Source organism: Pteropus alecto, unplaced genomic scaffold (assembly GCF_000325575.1).
Source record: "Pteropus alecto unplaced genomic scaffold, ASM32557v1 scaffold7, whole genome shotgun sequence".
NCBI classification, from domain to species: domain Eukaryota; kingdom Metazoa; phylum Chordata; class Mammalia; order Chiroptera; family Pteropodidae; genus Pteropus; species Pteropus alecto.
This window is the reverse complement of record NW_006494614.1, coordinates 31,154,992-31,169,521: the sequence shown is the minus strand read 5'-3', so window position 1 is coordinate 31,169,521 and position 14,530 is coordinate 31,154,992. Positions and strand designations below refer to the sequence as shown.

General features: G+C 31.2%; 1 protein-coding gene across 3 annotated transcripts in view; it reads right to left on the bottom strand.

Moving 5' to 3' along the window:
* The window catches only part of BMP5 (bone morphogenetic protein 5), a 112,517-nt gene that overhangs the window by 48,499 nt on the left and 49,488 nt on the right, over positions 1-14,530 (bottom strand). For all 3 annotated transcript variants that reach the window (XM_006926422.2, XM_006926423.2, XM_025042796.1), the window contains exon 2: positions 8,136-8,328. In XM_006926422.2, coding sequence (XP_006926484.1) covers positions 8,136-8,328 — 193 coding nt within the window. The remainder of the gene's footprint in view (positions 1-8,135; positions 8,329-14,530) is intronic.

The window sequence follows — 14,530 nt, the reverse complement described above, 5'->3', positions numbered from 1 at the left end:
ACAGAAGAAATGTGCACAGATAACACTGTAAATCTGCCAAAATAAGCATATGCTTAGTCACCTCTCTTTAACACTGTCCTCAGAGTTAACATATAAAACTTCTTTATAAATGAAATCACTATTTAGAAAGGGGAATTGGATAAACTAACACGCATTGGATGAGTCCTCATAAGAAACCCTCATTCGTCTTTTTCTGAAATCTATTTTATCAAGGATACTACCTCACAGACATGTGGCAAGTAAATTCTCTTGCTTGTTTCTAAATATTGTCATTGGTATCTTATTGCTTGAGCAGAAGACATAAGATTCACAGATCCTTAAAAAGTCTCTATAGAAGTATACCTTTATAGTTATCTCTGGAGTTGGTAGCCATTTAATTTCAACTTGTGTTCTTTGAGTCAATTTTCTGAGCTTGTTTCTTCTTTAAATGAAGATTAAAATAATATCTACCTCATCAATCTATTGCAGGAATAAGAGGATACACAAATAAAAATGCTATGCAAATTACTATTATTGCAATTTTCTCACCAAAACATATTATGGTATATAAGTGTGTATATAAATTGTATGCAGTATACTTGATGGCATAATTAAAGTCAGAAGTAATTTATGCAATTATTATGGCTAAAGGTCTTTAATAACCTATATTTATAAGTTTTGAATACAGGACTTCATTTTCTTTAACTTTAGTAACATTTATTGATACATATGATTCATAATAAAACTTTATCTCTAAATTCAATTACAGGAAAATCATTAAGTTTAAAACATCAAAAGGAATTAAATTATTTATATAATAAACGATAAAAGATAATGATAGTATTTAGATTGATATAGTTTCAATTATATGTATACATGCATATGTGTGTATGCATATATATAATACATATTATATACATATATAATATATATGTATTTATAATATACAATATATATTATATGGGTTATATGGGGGGGAGAGAGGGAGAAAGAGAGAGAGAGAACAAGTGAGCCTCACCAAAAATAAAAAAACTTTGAGAAACTGTGTGGAAGATACAGGAATAAATTTTAGAGAAAAAGTTGCAATATCACTCCCTTCATTAGGAATGAGCCTTACACAGTGACTCTCCATTATTCCCAAAACGTATACTATTATAATTCTTTCACCTTCTTCCATCTCTTTTTATCTTTGAATAGTTTATTAACTCTAGTAAAAATGTAATAATAGCCACCCAAGGAGAAAGCATACTATTCTCTCTGGCATTCAACATAAACACTACCAGGCCATTTAAGGAACCCAATTATAGCTCTAGCACAGAACATATTAACAAATGACCACAAATTAATAAATAATATTCTCTGGTGTGTATAACATTAAAAGTTTTTCTCATGAGCAGGTTTAGCTCTTAAGTGTTAGAATCTGACTTTGTTAGCTGATTGATATTTTCAAATGGTAATTGTTTTTTCTCTCAAAACAAATGTGAAATAATAAAATTCTCACAGAGCATCAATTTTCAGACCATCTGAGTTAATACTGTGTTAACATATAAAAGGTACAGATGCAAATAGGTAAAATGTTAATATTAGAAAGAATCGAATGACAAAGCATAGCAAAAATGAAAAAGCGAGTTGAATTCCCACTATGAAAATTCAATCACTTTTCTCTGCAGATTTTTTTTTAAATTTCCAAGATATTGTTAATGTTTAACAGGTTTCCTGGCATTACATCATCCCATATTGTTACCCTGCAGAAAAAACTAAACATGTGCTACTGGACATACACACACATACACACACAGACATTCAATAAGAAACAAAGAAGTGAGACTATTACAGATAGTCCAACTACTTTTAATATCCCATAACAAGTAACAAGTGAGCACTGTAGCCTATTCAAGTTTCTAACAGCTCTTCCATGCTGTGACTCTTATGACCCAAAATATGAAATACTCAAAGAAAACTGACTGTATAACATATTATTCACATTTTTAAGTTCATAACTTAAATCCTCAAATCAAGCAGGATTTGTCAACCTAAGCACAATGGACATTTTAGATCAGATTATTTGTTATTGGGTGAAGGCACTATCCTGTTCATTGCAGAAGGTTTAGTAGCACCCTCCACTACTCAGCATTTCTATCGACTAGATGCCAATAACAGTCTATCTCCTGCCCCTCACCAATTGTGACAGACAACTTAATATGTCTCAGGACGTTGCTAATATCTCCTGGGGGTCAAATCGCCCCAGTTGACAACCACTGAAGTAGAGCATGATCTCAGCACACTGAGGAAATGCAAGCTGCGCTTGTGTACTGTTCTGTATACTTGGAGAAAACATCATCGACCATTCGAGTGTCCTGCTCCACTACACTACTCTCAAGAGCCCATGAAATTTTCCTGAGTAGAAATTGTCTATGTCCATTCTGAAGTATGTCCACAGAAGAATCACAAAACTTAGAGAAGCAGGAGCGGGGAGATGATGTAAATACGAAGCTGACTGTGAACTGGAATGATGACAGCTTAACTAAATATATCCAAGTAGTGAAGGTGGCTAATGACATCAAGCAGGCTAGCTTAAAATGTTTTTACAATGGAGTACAGAAATTTATATTCATAGCAGAACGTTAGGAAAAAGTTGAATTACACATAGCAGAATTTCTTTGGGGAATATATAAATACATATATTTGTGAAAAAATTAATTCAAGTAAAGCACTTAGCACAGTGCCAGACACATGGTGAGTGCCCGTTAAATGGATAAGTCCTGGCTGCTATTCTTAGTAGTAGTATTACTGGCATTGATAATTTTATTTGCATTGTTTAATTTTTTTATACATTTAAACATTTTAATGCTGAGGAATATTCTCTCTCTCTCTCTCTTGCTATAGAAAGTTCTTACTCATCTCGAAAGACCCAACTCAACGGTGAACCCCTCTGTATGGTTTCCCATAAGATCCCTCACCCTCCCCCATAAAGAATTAATTTTCCCTTCATTTGTGTTTCCACAACACTTAGTGCATACTTACATCATAGTACTTAGCACATTGTATTATAGTTATTAAAGTCTGTGTGCGGCAGGCCCACCGCAGCCCCCAGCCCTCAGGCTATGAGCTTTTGAGATCTTATTTACTAGGCCTTCTGTCCCCTGTGCTTGCCACATGGTAGGCGCTTAGCAAAAGCATGCCGAACTCAGTGAATTATCTGGAAAATTCAATCATGTGGAAACCTCATTTCCCAATAACACCAGATATATGAGGTGTGACTGAAGAGCAATGCCTTCTATATAGAATTTGGGGCTGTCAGCCTTTATGAAAAGATTAAATAAGTGAAATGATGCAAAGTGTGTTAACTTTTGACCAAGAAAAATAAAGATTTGGATAAATATCAGAACGCTCCTTTAAATTGCACACATTTAAATATGGGTAGGGATTAAATGAGGGAAGTGGGAGATGGTAGGAATAAAATATATAATTTTAAGGGTTTTAAGCCTCATTAAGATAAATAAGTGTGAAAAGAGATGACATAATGCGTCTTTTTCTTATTTGATTACGTAACACTATCAAAGAATTCATAGACTACATGGTTAATAGATCAATGTCTTCAATATAAAATATATCTAAAAACATCAGCCTAAATTACTGCAAGGATTAAAAAAACATACACACATATGTATGCATTGTCAAATGCGCTGCATTAAAGAATACAATCTGCACTGACATTTCAATTGTTTCTGAGTTTAATTCAAAGCACTAGTTTCTTCTCCTTCCTCCATTTTAATTATTAATTTAAGAAATATATGAAACCATAGATAATCGATACTAAAAAAAAAAAATAATGATAATAGATTTTTAAATTACTTTTTCAAATTAAAATTATTTCAGTTTTAACTGTGATTACATGATATGTAAATGAAACATTTTTAATCTACTTCTCTTCACTTTCAGAGAATTAAAGTCAAGTTTTCCAATTGGCTGGAAATTTTTCCATAGAATAAAGGAAAGACGAAAAAATTATCTGCATTTTCTGTGGGAAAACAAAATGCTTTCCATAGCTTAAAAAAAAACAAGAGTAATTTATTTTTAAATACTGGGGTTTTTTTAGTTTTTGTTTTGTTTTGATTTTTGTTCCTCTCTACTTGGAGAAGTGGGAATGCTATTTTGTAAAAAAATGTGTAACGTAAAGTTGTTTTGTTATCTTTTCTCTCTTTCAACTGTAAGTGTGCTCGTTTCTGATTATAAAAATAATGTTCATTATAAAAATTTATAAAATACAGAAAGGGAAAAGAATTAAAATTTAAAATTACCTACAAGCCTACAATGAGCACGTGATGCTTCCTTTCAATCTGTTTTTCACATGAATTTATTTAAAATTAATATAATAATGTGTGTAATTAGTTTTCCTGTTTATGGTCAATTAACATTATAATCTGAGCACTTTCTAAGGTTACTAAATATTTTTAAAACACAATTTCTACTTACAATATTAAAATAGAATTTCCATTTTCCAGAAAATAGAGTGTAACTTTTTCTCTTCTGTTTAAACTTTAATTATTCTCAATGTATGTGATTATAAGCAGAAATATTGTGATATTTATACATTAATCTTTGTCTAATCTTTCTATATTTTTGGATTACTATAAAAAATCATAAATAAGCAGTCTCAAATCCTGCACCTCTTCAACTGTATTTTAAAGAGGTGTTTGACTATCAAAAACTTGTGTTTTCAGGAACTAGTTCACAGAGAGCTCCATTGATATTGCTGTTAAGTTGGATTGTGGTCATCTCATTACTATACTAAAAAATATACCGATTCCTTTTATATGATTCAAGGATCAGGTAATTTTTTTTATTAAGTAAAAGCATATAGCATCATTTTGCTTATTTCATATTTACATAAAAGTAGATGTCATTACATGACAGCTACTGATATTTTAATAACCACCTACTTATGGTTACCCTATGGATATAATCCTCTAAACCCTAGTGAAATAGATGTTCCTATTAAGCTATATGAATATATATTGACTGATATGTTTATTGAGTATGAACTATGATCTTTGTACTGTGATAAGTACTAGTCGCACCCAAATAATCAGAAACATGGTTTATTGTTTTGAAATACTTGTTTTTGCTTTTATTCTTTTCAGATTTATAAACTGAAACTCCAAGATGCACTCAAATTTCCCCATGTGGGAATTCCAAAGTTCATGCTGTCATAGCTATACATTACTATGTTCTATGGTGACATTGGAACACTATGTAGAAACCTGAAATATTCTAAGAGGCATATGTGTTGTTTCTATATTTTCTGTCCCTTAAATATTTTTCTTTGGAAGATAAAATGGAGTATGAAAAGTGAATCCTAGATTTAGAGACAATGATAAGTTACAGGATAGCATGTTATTATACTGAAGATCAGTGAATCTCTAGCAATGAATGAATGCCTACTTCAAAGACTAGGAAGGCATTTTGCCAGAGATTCTCTTGCCTGATCAACAGTATGTAAAATCAAAATGTAGGGTTTGCGTGTATGAGTTTATCTTTTTCTGAGATTGAAAAAGATAATTGGGGAAAAAAGCCCATACACATTAGCAAAAACACACACCACACAAGACAACAGGCATAGCTTAACCCTAAAGGATAAAAATAACTCAGCCACAGTACTTAATAATGAAAGTTTTAAAATGTAGATTTGGTTGATCTGAATTAATACTGAATTGAATTTACTAAATTTTTCAAAATAATATTCCATTCAAAATAATATCTAATCTATGCCACCATAGAGTTTGGAATGGCAAAGCAAGAGACTATCAGTCAAAGATATTTCACATTTTAGAAATCATTTTTCAATAATTTAGGGAAAATATCTAGATCTTAGAGTACACTTAAATGTGTTAAAATACATAAAGACTTAGTCAGATTATACACAAGAATACTAAAAGAGCATTTGATGTACTTGCAGAAATATCGAGAGTAATATTTTTAAATTGGTATAGAGAAATTTCAAATTTTCAAGATAGATGTCCCATCTTTTTTTTTAAAAAATAAAACTTTCCTAAACTATAAAGTCAGATAAGTTAAGCATCAATAACCACAAATAATCCAAAACATATTATTAATAAAAAACCAGCATGGACTTATCCAGAAAGAAATCTACAAATTATTATGAGTAGACTCTTCTATTAGTCCTTTATCTTCAACATTGTTATTATGTCTTAAATTATACAGTTCACATACTTAGAAAATAGAACTGAAAAAAAGCTCAAAGGGATAGCTAGTTAGATAAATGATATTCAAAAATATCCTGAGAAGATAGAACAATGGACCTAAATAAAAGGACCTTTAATTGCGATGACTATAAAAGTCTATGTACAGAGTCAAAAAATCAATAAATATATTCCAGAGGATAGAGGTGAACACTAGCGTTATTAAAGTTTTTTTAAAAAAAAAAAAAAAAAAAAAAAAAAGCACAACAACAACAAAGAAAAACAACTTGGTGTGTTATATAACCAAATATAAATTTTACATGCATAAAAATATAATGTGAATGAACAAAAATAAAGATAATTCAAGCATTTCAGAATATGTTAATGGAAGTAGTACCCCATTTGATGATTTCAAAACTTTATATAATACCAAATGAATTCATAATGCTAGGGATAAAAATATAAGTAAAATTACTTAAGACACTGTCTCTTTTTTAGAGAGCCCATAGTCCAAGTATGAAAACAGATATAGGAAAATATTTGGAGTATTATTTTCAATTCTGGTCACTTAAGCTTGAAAATGCCACTGTTATTTAGTATTAAAAACAATGTACTGTAATATGCCAGGCCCTGTCTCTGAAAAAAAACAAACTAGTACCTCCATTTTAGAAATGGAACTACTGGATTGAGATTTAAAAAACAAATCAACAACAAAAACCAAATAAACAAACAAACAAAAACTTCACCCACAGACAAATGCTACTAAAGATTAGAGCTGAGAAAGTAACACAGCATTTTTCTGCTTTAGGATTACTACTCTTAAACATATATAAATCAGTATTTATTGAAGTATGTCCCTCTGAAACAGTGTTCATGGACATTAAGTACTATAGACCCCCCAGAAAAAGATTTACAGTTAAATAATTTTGAGGAAAACTAGGTTTCTTTATTATAAAGCCTTTCTAAGACTTTAATATTAATTACGATGTACATTGTGAATATCCTAGAGGATGGTCCAACAGGTAGACTTCTCAAACGCATCTGACCTCAGACTTTTTATTTACTTTTTTCTCACTGAGTATTGTGAGGGGCTAGTGTTCCATGGAACATCTATTGGAAAAGTCTGCCACTGTAGATGACCAAGAAAAATCTAAATGTCAGGAACAAGAAATATTCAACAAGAAGAGAAAGAGGCCCTAGAGGGGATGTGATAGCTGTCTTTAAATATTGTCTCATCAAAAAACAACGTAGTATGTCATGAAACAGAAGATCTCTATCTAATAAATGGAAGCTACTGGAAATGAATTTCACCTCAATATAACATTTCAATGAGTTTTTTTTAAAAATGTAAGTTAAGAGCTGTTTAATGAGTCACAAATCACCTGTAAAAGGTATTAGTTACCCAAAAGATTTTTTCATTGGGTGAAAAGTCAGAAAACACTGCTAAACTCCCTTTTTTACTTTTTTATTTGATGGTTCATTTGCAGTAATTATCGACCGAGGTATTTATATATTTAATTTTTCAAGTTCTCTGTCCATCTTTGTACTATTCTGAATTAAGCATTTCAGATTACATACAGATTAACTGCTAGACCCTGTCGCAAATGCAATGTCTTACGCCAAAATACACATAACAACACATACAGTTTACACTCATGCTGGTAAAAAATCAAGCTGTGCTTCTCTAACAAAACACCAAGTGATTTAAATCACCTTAATTACAAATTCCATGTGTATAGAATAAAATGGAAGCTTTCTCACTTACAAAACGAGACAAGAGGCCTGAAAAGCACATATAGAAGGCACTTTTCCAGTTAGTCTTAAAAATGTCTGCACCTGGTCTTGACTGTCATTACATCCAAAGAAAACATGAATTGACAAATAATATGTGTTATCAATGGATTCATTACAATTAACATTTATTTGCTAGAATGTTAGATTTAAAGTTCATACCTATTTGCGTATTCCTTGATGATCTGATATATGCTAATCTTAATTGTTTCATTTTCAAATCTATTGTTGCTCCGGTCCTTGTATATCCGGAATTCAGCTGCTGTCACTGCTTCTCCATGAGGAATTTGAGTAAGATCAAACCGGAATTCTTTATAATGTCTTCGCTGGTGAGAAAAATCCTTGTCTCTTTCAACTGAAAAAAAAAAAAAAAGAAAAAGAAAAAGAAAGAAGAAAGAAAGAAAGTAAGAAAGAAATGAGAGATAAAAGTCTTTTATAAAATTTGGAAATTAATGGTAAATTCTACAGCTTTGAAAATTAAAACAAGCAGAATATTATAAAACTAGGAAAACACTAAAACCACAGACTTATACGCATTTCCAATTGAAAGAAATTCCACAAACCAACAGCTTTTAATTCAAAAGCAATATAACCTTTGTGGTTTTATACAAATTCCTGGATCCTAAATGGAAAGGCTATCCAAATTTTTTTTTTTTTAAGTGAAGGTTGTAAAGCGATTGCTGGTATGTATCAAGTACCAGAACACAGAGGGTTCATACAGGAATTAGGAATATGTTATAAAATCTCCAGAGTTTCAGATGAAATTGATGCTGAAATTTAGCACAGCCAAGGGAAAAAAATAGGAAGGAAAACAGAAATTGCAGGCACATAAAGATAGTCTTTATGACATTTTTAGATGTCAAGTAAATAAATTCATTTTCAGAATAAAGACTATTTCTAAAATGTCTTCCCCAGAAGAGTTTCTCTTTTCTTTTCAGCAAATGAAATGTTTTTTTTAAGTGAACTTTTATTAATTTTTATAGATTGTTTAGTACAATCTAAATGTGTGATACAGCATAAAGAATAAAGATCTTTGTTCTTACTCAGAATTGAAAGGGGAACATATTTTCCCCCTTCAGCAACCTTCTTATCAAATAAAGTCAGAGAACTCTTCTTCAGGAATATTAAGAAATGTCGAAGAATTGAAATAAGTATGTGTCCAGCTTATTATTAATTTGGCTTTGTTAGATAGTTTATTATTTGATATAGTCTGTATCTACTGGTACAAAAAACTTTCTTAAAGAACCACCTATCTAAAGGGCTCATTTTTAGTAATGCAATATCATTTGATGGAGTTAAATTTCTTAGTACTAATAGTTTTCTCAAAATTTGTTATCCGGAATAATTTAGGATTGAAAAAAATCTACTGCAAAACACTGTATGCAAGATGTCTTACAATTATAGCCTATGATAATTCTTAAATGTTTCCAATGATGTTTCATTGCTAAAATTTTGTTTAAGAAGATTTTAAAAATGTATGTTATATAAATAAATTTACCAGTTTCAGAAATTAAATTGATACAAAAATATTGTTTGGTGATTAATTGAAATTATGTCAACACTGCTATAAATATATAAAACTTGGGATCCTAAACTAGAGAAAAAGTTAAGATTAAGGGGGAGCAAAGAGGGTCATGACCATCCAGGAGTGACTGGGAGCTAAGGCCTTTAGTCCTCTGTATCCCAGTGCCAGATGGGTTCCACCTCTGAGAGGAAACTCGTGACACAGGAACCCACAATTCTTTGTCTTTATCATCCAAAATAATTTCTGGTGTACTTTCCCTAGAGAAGTAAGAGGTGGTTTAGAGAGCAAAAAGCTCATCCCCACCTCCACCTCAGATATCTAAGCCAGCAAAGAGAAAAAATTAAGCTGTATCTGGAGCCATTTTTATCCTGTGGAGTTTTGCAAGGATGATGCTCTTGGGCTATCTGAATAAACTAACACCATCTCACATGATCCATGAAGTTTTGGTTTTTTAAATATTATTATCTTGGTTCTAAGAAAAGTCCATTTTCAGGGAGGTTATTAATCAACTTTTCCCTGAATAAGGAAGATAACCTCATTTCTAGAATTCTATTTTGGTCCATAATTTTCTGTGTAAACTTCTGCTAGTAGCTACACAGGCTGCTATGAATGTGTCTTCTTCCCCTCCATTTGTACATTTTCTTGACTGAACCATTTGAGAGGGAAAGTATAAGGGTAGAAAATACCCAGAAATTTGGTATCTCATAACTGAAAGTGCATTTATAAATATTAAAACTAGCTGCAACTTTCGTTTACAGAGAACTAAATTTAATTCTATGTAAACTTGTTCCTTTCTGATCTCAATTTAAGTAGATAACATTATGAAACAGTCATGTTTCATATGAAACATTATGAAACAGCTTTAAATAGCACTTATTATATGCCAAGCACTGTTCTAAGCATTTTATTAATATTAGTATATTCATAACAAACTATGAGGTTGATTCTATTATTATCCTCATTTTTAAGATGAAGAAAGGGAGAAGGCATAGAGAATAAATACCTAGCCAAAAAGTTTGAGTACAAATGTTTGATGCCACCAAGCTATGGTTCTTAAATACCACATATGCTGCTTCTGATTATAGGGTATTACTTTGTCCTAATTTATGAAGTATTTATACTTTAATAAAGGTCTAAAATCTCACATTCACAAGTTCAAAATCCAAAATGCTCTAAAAACTAAAAGTTTGGCTTCAAGTACATTTGACAAAAAAACTGGAAATTAACTGATTTGAAGTCATTCAAAGTCTCTATTTATTCCACTTTATATGAATATTTATTGCTTTGCTACAAAAATGTTCCTGTGTTTGACTCGGTGGCGATGTCCCAGACTCTGCTGGAGGAGTTCCCTACTTTATGATATATACACCAACCGTCCATTCAGAAGTTTATGTTAACTATTCTGAAAGTTAATATTCAAAATTCTAAGTGATAACAATCATTATTTAATTTCTCATTAACATTCAATTTTATATTTGAAATTTAGACCAAAAAATCTTTAGTCCTAGAAATAAGAGCTGAGTTGTGAGTTTGTTAGGATCCAATCTAAAGCATGCACCTGGATAATGCAGATGAGTTTTGAATTCATATTATGTAAAGTAATCTAAAGTTCCAGAATCCCCTGTGAGATGTTAGTGTAATAAAGTGGAAAGCTAGAATTTCAGCTGTTATTATAAAATTTCAGTTTTCTAATCCAGGCTATTTAACCTATCCCCTTAAGGAGGCACATTTTCAAAGACTTCAATAAAAATTTATATTAAATATACCACACAGAGTAAAGTTGCAGTGCACATTTATCCAGTGATTTAAAATTCTATATCCTCCTGCTTTGAATTATAATTTTACTAGTAAATTCCATGGGACATGTTGGAATAATGGAATAAAACTTGTATTTATATAGCATCCTAATGATGCTCACAAATATTCACAAGGTAATCTCAGTTACCTCCAAGAGTAATGCTAGAGAGAATTAAATATTAATATCCCTCAGTTAAGAATGAGAAATTGGGTGATGACAGCTAGGCGATAACAGATATCTGTCTTCTAAAGTTTATTATAAATCTTTGTTCATTGTCCATATCACCTATATAATGACATCCTACTGTTCTGTACTTAGAGACTAGTTTATTGTTAGTATATTCATACAAAGTTTCTCAGCAGTACTCAAAAAAAGTGACAAATAGCCTGGAGAACTGGGTTGGTCGACAATATGTAATTAGCATCTCACACCATACAATGCCTAATCCAAAGATGTCTTACAATAAATACTAGTAAATGAAAAACTATGAATAGATCAAAATCAGGTTCTGTCTTTTTACTCAGCATCATCTTGCTGCATTCCCCATTGACTTAAGACATGATCATTTATTTAACACTCATTTATTTGGCAATATTTTGTTCGATCCACATAATCCTCCTTATGTGCATAAGTTTTTATAACTTACCCAAGAAACCACAGTGTAAAATTGGGAGAGAACAGATTTCATTCCAGGGTCAAGATTTCAATTCTGAAGGCTTCGACATCACAACAGTGTGTTTGTTTTTCTTAGATTCAGTTTTATCTTTTTGTTTATTTGTTTGTTTTACCTAATTATCACTCAAGAAAGTTGATTGTCTTTCAACACTTTTATTCTCCTCTATGATGCCCCTACTCTGTAGAGGTTACTATATTTTCTGGACTCTGTTCATTCTTTTAGAATTCACTCCTTTCAATCTTCATTTTAGCAAACATTGTATTACATTCACTTATTTAATACTGATTCCATTTCGTATCTAAGAAAAAATTTATAAATGAATAATTGATCATATTCATAATTTGAATTATTATATAATATCTATACTTGTATGCAAGGTTATCCTTTGACTACAATCACATTTTAAAATAATTGTAACTTGCCAGCTGGATCCCTTCATACTCCCACCTTTTTTCCACCAGACCCACTACCAAAAACAACACTCCAAAAACAGATGAAAAAGAATATACACACACATTATATATACCCTAAACATAAGCTTTTTATAGGAGATACTCATGCCTTGTTTATACTGTGATAATTTTGGTCAGTATTAAGTATTATGTTTCTCCATATTAATATATATGTGTGCTATAACCTATTGCAATTGTAAATGGCTTGAGAAACTTAAAAGACAAACAAGTAAATGAGAAGGAAAAAAATTTAAGTATACTGTTCTTGGTTTTTTTTAAATTCATATTGTATTGAATATTTGGTCCTTTTAATTCACTCCTTAATTTACATGTCACATCTACTACATACCATGAGTTTCCTCAAAAATCTTTATTATCGTTTCTAGTAAAATTATCTGATTAAAATATGCAAGACTCCATGAAAACTATAATTACATTCCTATTTGGTGGTAAAAAAGACTGTCTTAATTACTGAACAAAACAAATAAAAACAAAACAAAACAAGAGGGTTAGCTCATTCAAGCAGACCCACACTTGTCAAGAAGATAGAATGACAAAAGTGTTAAAATATACTAAGATTAGGAGGTTAACACTTTTCTCTAGTGGAGTCACTTTTTTATACCATATTATAGACACCATTTCCCTCATGTGAAGTGGAAAAGAGAGTTTAAGAATAAATATAACTATATTTACAACACACATCCTGTATCAATCAATTTACCTATAAAAATTGTATTTAAAAAGACCACAACGACTTGCCTAGACTGCTATTTTCATATCTCCTTATATATCTAACAAGATCAACAGGCTATATTTTGCCAAACAGTCATACATACGTTACACTTAAGGCCATATGCTCTTCTCCCACTGCCATTTATAATACACGTTTGTCTTGAAGATTATTAAGTGTAAGCCAATGAATAACACCATTAAAATGAAATAAATCCATCAATTTTGGGTTGCTTATTCATTTGAGCTGATGGTTGTCAACAGTGCTTTCTACAAAAATTAAAAAGAATTATTTTACTGCATATACGTACACCCGACCTCAAGGAAAATAAACCATCAAAAATTCAGCAATATTTATACAGCTCACCACTCAAAACATGACCATGATGACTGTGAATATATTTCCTTTTGCTTCTAGGAAGCAGGTCTTCATGCATTCCAAACTTTTCCATCTCTGTGCACTGCCTAGAACAACTGAAAGCTTACCTACACTAACAGAAGCAGATAATTAATTTATTTTTACATTTCGGTTTTTAAAAGTGGCAACATCAAAGCATACGAGATTAAAAAAAAAATGAATCAAAAGATTCACATTCCGTGATTAATGGGCTGATAGTGAAAAGAAACAGGATTGCTTTTATATAAGCATCAACTGCATTCTAAGTGCTCTAATTGCCAAAGTTCTGCAAAGATTAAGCTTCTTGTGGTTAAAAACATACACTGAAATCTTTTATTGTTGAGATGTAACTTAACAGAAGTTAATGACTGATTGCAGTCTCTCTTTTCTCCAAACAAACACCTCTCTGAATGACTTTATCATTTATAGAAATTGGATAAAAATGTCATGACTAAATATTTTCATGTCCACAAAATCAAGAGTAGAGTAATTAACAGAAGATTGTAATTTTATCTATTTAATGATTTATCTGCATTTTTAAGGACATGCATTCATGGGCAATCAGTCTTAATCTTCCACTCAAGGGCTGGAACTTGGAAGACACAAATAGAATCAGTAGCTGCAAAGCAAAGATAGCATTCTCCCAGGAGCTTAGCCAGCTGTTGAAAGAATACACATCACTATTTGCTGCTGAGTGCAAAAAATCATTAAGAGATTACTCATAGAATTATTACTTATCTCTGTTGCATTTTAAAGTAAAAGAAAAAAAAGCAAAGATATCGTATGACTACCAAAATGTGTCACTTCACAAGACATCCTTCACCTACTAGTCCATTGAGAAACATACACTTGGTCCTATAAAGGGCTATTCATTGGTCAGTGAATGCACATTACATATTTCTTTGAATGGATAACCATTCCAGAGGGTGTGGTAAACTCCAGATTCCAGAAACCCTAAGAGCCTCTTAACACCACAGCAA